A 5,652-nucleotide genomic window follows, 5' to 3' on the forward strand; every position below is an offset into this window, starting at 1 on the left:
AAGCTCAGAGAGGCTCAGGAGCCGCGACACGAAGCAAGGAGGGTGATGACATCGTATGAAGATGGAAGGTGCCGGACCAGGACCTGCGACGCCCATCGGACCCGGACCAGCAGCAGGACCACCCCTGGGTGAGTATAATCTAACTTGTTTTTCTTATCATTCAGGTTACATCGGGGGCTTATCTACAGCATTACAGAATGCTGTACACTAGCCCCTAATGGCGGTGTTCCCTCAGCTTATATGCGAAAAATGCGGTGACAGATTCCTTTAAGGACCTCTCTTGAGCCAGACCTTTTTCCAATTTCACCAAAACGTTGCCATCACTGTCAACTATTACATTTTTCTAATGTTCTATTTTGGGAGCTGCCTTAATTTTTGTCTGTATATTGGAGGATTGGTTTATGCCTAGGAGGCTCTGCGCCCGACTCCTTTTTTGCTGGTGATGCCTTGATTTTTTTCTAGATATTGTACATTACACAGACAGCAGATCTATCCCATTACATTATGACTGCAGACATTTTTTTGTTGTGGGTAGGAGGTATGCTAATTCTACGAATCCGTGGACTCCCTGCTTTGATGTCTCTGACAGCAGAAAGTTCTGGCAGCTTATTACAGTCCCACCTGCTGATAATGCGTCTGCCAGGGCCTCCTCTCTCTCTGATGTCACAACCTTGTGTATTGGGGGCGTCATTCATCAGGTGGTCTTTCATTGTACTGTAATGGCCATTAGTATTCTATAGACTGGGAGGAGTTTGGGCAGCTGGCGAGGAGCGGAGATATCTGCAGGTGGCACTGCCAGGCTTTCCACACTAATCTAAGGCCATTCATTAATGGTGCACATCAATAATAACGCCATGAAAGAGCCACACCTATTACTGCTCACATATGTTTCAACTTTGTTAGTTGTTAGCCACCCTTGAGAATTTGACCCCTTGACTTGTATATTGCCCTATTTAGACAATATAATGGCTTCCCATGAAGTTTAACCTTGGCACATTGGCACATCGCAGTTAGGCTGTGATGGCCGCCAGAATGGATCACTTGGCCCACTGAGGCCCCTGGTATTTCCCGAGCCATTACCCCAAGGTAATAACTGAGCACTTAAAGCTGAAATAGAGAAAATCATGCACATACTACATAGAATAAAAGTGTAAAAAAAAATAAAAAGACAAAACTATAATAACATTTCAGAATTTTTACTAATTGTATTATTATTATTTATTTACAGAGCACCATTAGTTCCATGGTGCTGTACATGAGAAAGGGGTTACATACAGGGTTATAGGTATCATTTACAGTATACAAATTTACAATGACAGACTGGTACAGAGGGGAGAGGACCCTGTCCTTGCGGACTTACATTCTATGGGATAAAGGGGAAGAGAAAGAAGGTCGAGGGTGCGGCAGCTCTGGTGGTGGTGAGGCGGCAGCTCTTGTGGTGGTGAGGCGGCAGCTCTGGTGGTGGTGAGGCGGCAACTTGGGTGGTGGTGAGGCGGCAGCTCGGGTGGTGGTGAGGAGGCAGAATGGTTATTGCAGGCTGTAGGCTTTCCTGAAGAGATGGGTTTTCAGGTTCCGTCTGAAGGATCCGAGGGTGGTGGACAATCGGACGTGTTGAGGCATGGAATTCCAGAGGATGGGGTATATTCGGGAGAAATCTTGGAAGCAGTTGTGTGAGGAATGAATTTTATAAGTTTATTAATTTTCTAAGTTATTATATATAACAAATTGGATATGATTAACACAAAGTGATGTTCTCTCTCACGCTTAGTAGAGAACGAAACAAAAAAATATTCTATATTTAACTTTTATCTTTTCTGATTTTTTTTATTTTATTACAATATTTTTTACTTTTTCTATATTTTTAATTTGTATGATATTCTTTTATATCAGATTCTGTAATTTTTATCCTTGGCAAAATTTTGGTTGTTTTGATTTTTTTTTTACTTTTGTTTTGGTGTATTCAAGTTCTTGAATTTTCCTTTTGTTACTCTTCTATGTCTTTATTTTGTTATTTTTTTATTGAAGATTTTTATATTTTCATTTTGATATTCTGTTGGTTGTTTTTATTTTGTTATATTTAGATTTTTGAATTGTCCACGTCAGTTTGTTGTTTTCATTACTTTTTATTTCTATTTTTTTTACCATTTTTATTGTTTAGGTCTTTGTCTGTTTATATTTAGATTTTTTATTTTATTTCTTTTTACTTTTTATTTGTATGTTCTTATTTTATTAGTTACAATTTTCAAATTTTCATTTTGATATCCTTTGGTTGTTTTTTTTACTTTTTTTGTTTTGCTATCTTTAGATTATTTTATTTGCCTGGTCATTTTGTTATTCATTTTGTTATTTTCATTACCTTATATTTATATATTTTTTTATTTTTACATTTTCTTTTTTGTTGTTGTTTAATTTTTTTTTTTGTTTTGCTGCATTTAGATTTTTTTAATTTTAATTTTCCCCTTTTTTTAATTTTTGTTTGTTTTTTATTTTGTTTTTTTATTTATTTAAAATTTGCCATTTTGTTATTCTTTTGGTTGTTTTAATTGTATTTTACTTTGCTATATTTAGATTTTTGAATCCTCCTTTTCATTTTATTTTCTTTTAATTTTACTGTAACATTATTGTTTATTTTATTTTGGTTCTTTAGAATGTATTTCTATTTTGTTATGCTTACATTTTTGAATTTTTATTTTATTTTTCCTGTTTTTTACTTTTTATTTATTTATTTAGGATTTGTACATTTTCATTGTGTTATTCTTTTGGTTTTTATAATTTTAATTTTTGCTTTGCCGTATTTAGATTCTTTTAAATTCTCCTTTACATTTTATCTTATTTCTTTTAATTTTACTTTTCTTAACATTGTTATTTCTTATCTTATATTCTCATCTTATATTTTTACACTTTCATTTTGTAAGTTTTTGGTTCTTTAGAATTTATTTCTATGTTGTTATATTTAGATTTTTGAATTTTCATTTTCATTTTATTTCAACTTATTTTTATATAGTAGAACTTTTCTTAATTGAAACTTCCAGTTTAAAGATAAGGTGAGTATCAAAGTGACATTTTAGCATATTAATTCATTTGTTTTCTTTCAGGTGGCTTTGAAGTGTTGATCTGTTTCATTTGAAGTATATCTTTCAGTGATCCCTTTAACACCTTCTTGTTCATATTTATTGTACAGCCCATTTGGACCAAATACTCTAGTGTGAACTGGGTAGACATGTCCAGGTAGGATCAAGGCCTTAAGGTGTCATCACCTCTTTTAAGTCACATCAAAGCTATTTTCCTTTGTATAGCAAAATAAAATTTTGCCTTATCCAAATGTCATGTGATTATATAAGGAATGGAGAGTCCAGGAGAACCTCAAATCTGATCAGAGAGGCCACAGAGAAGCAAACATGGAGGAGGACCCAGAGCTGGATCAAGTCATCAGCAGTGCTCTATCTCTACAGGAAGACTACCCAGATCTATACCTTCCACTAAATGACAAGAACGTGAATGTCTCAGATACATTTCCTCAAAGTCCTTTAAACATGGAAGTCCAGAAGCCTCTTAACAGTTCAAGACAACTTAAGGACACCCTGGCTGAGCTTTATTCCATTCTTGGGATCCCACGTGAACCTCCAATAACCAACCCTTTCAACCTCAGGAAAGACCAGTCTACACCACCCACCACTTGCCAGGATGAGCAGCCGACCAGGCAACCAACAAATGGATTTAAAAGTAAGTGTATTTATTACAATGTTAGCTTTTTTAGTAGCCTTAGTGTCCCATATATATTTTAGTCACCGACATTGACTAGAATTTCTGGTAGTTGTAGCATGTTCATCGTATATATCAAGATAATAGTCAAGATTGAAAGTGCCTACACTTTACATACTATCAACCAAACTCTTATTTGGCTGACCACTATTCCTCCTGGCCAGCCATAGACATCCATGTCTGTGTTCTATGGAGCTATCAAACGCCACTGTTGGCAACTTATCTCTTCTCAGAGCAGAAGACTTGGGCATGTTGAAATTCAACACACCTAGTCTTCTTTCCTCAAGTGTTGGTTGGTCTTGCCAACATTTTTTACTTCTAATGTGCATGGCTTCCATAAGTGCTGTCAAATTAGTTTAGTTTTCGAATAAACCATACAACCAGTGTTCCCCTGAATGTTCTGGCTTTAGTTGGGGTCATCAGGCTTCTTAGTAATGTGTTTACGATTTCTGCGATTGTCTTCATTGATCTTGCGCCTAGACAAACCTTCCACTCTTCCAGACCGTGAATGGTCCACTGCCAAAATAGTAATCTTTTCTATTAGTTCTGACCACAATTGTCTTCTCCAATAAGTTGGGTCTTCTTGAGCCCAGTCATTACGTTTCTCACATTACGTTCCTTGCCCTTAATGTCTTCTACTCTTGGTCTCTTTTTCAGGAATGTTGTCCGAAGATGAAATGGAAATGTTGAAGAGATCAAAAGAAGTGAAAGAAGATCAAGGCCCCTCAACATCAGGTCAGAAGAGTAGGAAAAGGACTCTATACAACAAGCAGCAAACCATCTTCCTACAGAAGCAGTTCGATTTCAATCCATACCCCGATTACGTGAGCAGATGCTGCTTCACCCAAGTCACCGGGATCCCCGAGCCCCGGATTCAGGTAATCTGTTTTTAACCCCAAATTACTTTCAATTGCCTTTTTCTATAGATAGCTCCATAACTGTCCACAGGTTATGTGTGGTATTGCAGCTCAGTACTACACACTCTGAAGGAGTTGAAATGCAATAGACACAACTTTTGGACCTTTTTCTCCATAAATCGCACCACTCTTGGGCATAGGCCATGTCAGATATTACAGCTGTCTCTAATAATACAGCAATATGGTGCTTAAAGGGGTTTCCCATTTTAGGTAAAGAAAAATGTTATAGATTCTTTAGGGTTACTTTGCTTGACATTTTCAAGATCTCTGCTTGCTGTCAGTGAATTGAAACTCTCGGATGCTGCGTACCTGAACACAATTAGTCCTGCTCTCATTTGAGCAGAGGATATAATTGCATCTCATCTAAACAATGCTCTGTGAGCTAAGCGCATCAGGGGCTGCTGCACAGATGGCTCTAGTAGTTTGCTCCAAAGTTTCAGTTTGGGTCCAAGGTTTTGACCTCATGGACCATTGTTTAGTTTGCGTACAATTATATACAATGAAGTCTTTGAAAGCCCGGAAAACTTTTGTTAATAAATTCTGCAAATCTCTAAGAAAAAAAACAAAACATTTTTTTTTAAATTAATATTTATATTTTTTACAGGTCTGGTTTCAAAACCGAAGGGCAAGACATCTAACTAAATTATCCCCATCCCAGGAAGCAGGGGGCGCTGTAGGGAAGCTGCTCTCTGCATTTAAGGTGTCCCCACACCCCGAAGTCTGCAAGAATACCTCTGCCATCCCCCTGACTGACAAGTCAGAGTAATGGGCCACCAGCCTGAAGATTATTCCACGAACCGGCACTTTCCAGCAGCACAACATGATTTGATTTTAGTGTTCCCTCGCCCCTTTCACTTTTATAATATTTAAGTTGTATTTTTTTATTTAATGCTTTGTGAAACATTAAGTATTTTTAAAGCCTGTTGTATATTATCCAATTTATGTTTAAAATAAAAAAAATATATATCTTACC

General features: G+C 36.7%; 1 protein-coding gene across 1 annotated transcript; it reads left to right on the forward strand.

The window, feature by feature from the left end:
- Nucleotides 1-3,398: 3,398 nt before the first annotated feature.
- Nucleotides 3,399-5,445, forward strand: LOC138674693 (homeobox protein siamois-like). The gene is made up of 3 exons (XM_069762508.1): nucleotides 3,399-3,723; nucleotides 4,420-4,640; nucleotides 5,284-5,445. Exons 1-3 carry the CDS (start codon nucleotides 3,399-3,401, stop codon nucleotides 5,443-5,445), a joined length of 708 nt encoding a protein of 235 aa, XP_069618609.1.
- Nucleotides 5,446-5,652: the final 207 nt, after the last annotated feature.

Source organism: Ranitomeya imitator, chromosome 4 (genome assembly GCF_032444005.1).
Source record: "Ranitomeya imitator isolate aRanImi1 chromosome 4, aRanImi1.pri, whole genome shotgun sequence".
NCBI lineage: Eukaryota > Metazoa > Chordata > Amphibia > Anura > Dendrobatidae > Ranitomeya > Ranitomeya imitator.

Coding starts and splice junctions, on each gene's coding strand:
- LOC138674693 (XM_069762508.1), top strand. CDS start 3,399: ATGGAGGAGGACCCAGAGCTGGATCAAGTCATCAGCAGTGCTCTATCT. Junction 3,724..4,419: donor ACCAACAAATGGATTTAAAA/GTAAGTGTATTT, acceptor TCTCTTTTTCAG/GAATGTTGTCCGAAGATGAA. Junction 4,641..5,283: donor TCCCCGAGCCCCGGATTCAG/GTAATCTGTTTT, acceptor TATTTTTTACAG/GTCTGGTTTCAAAACCGAAG.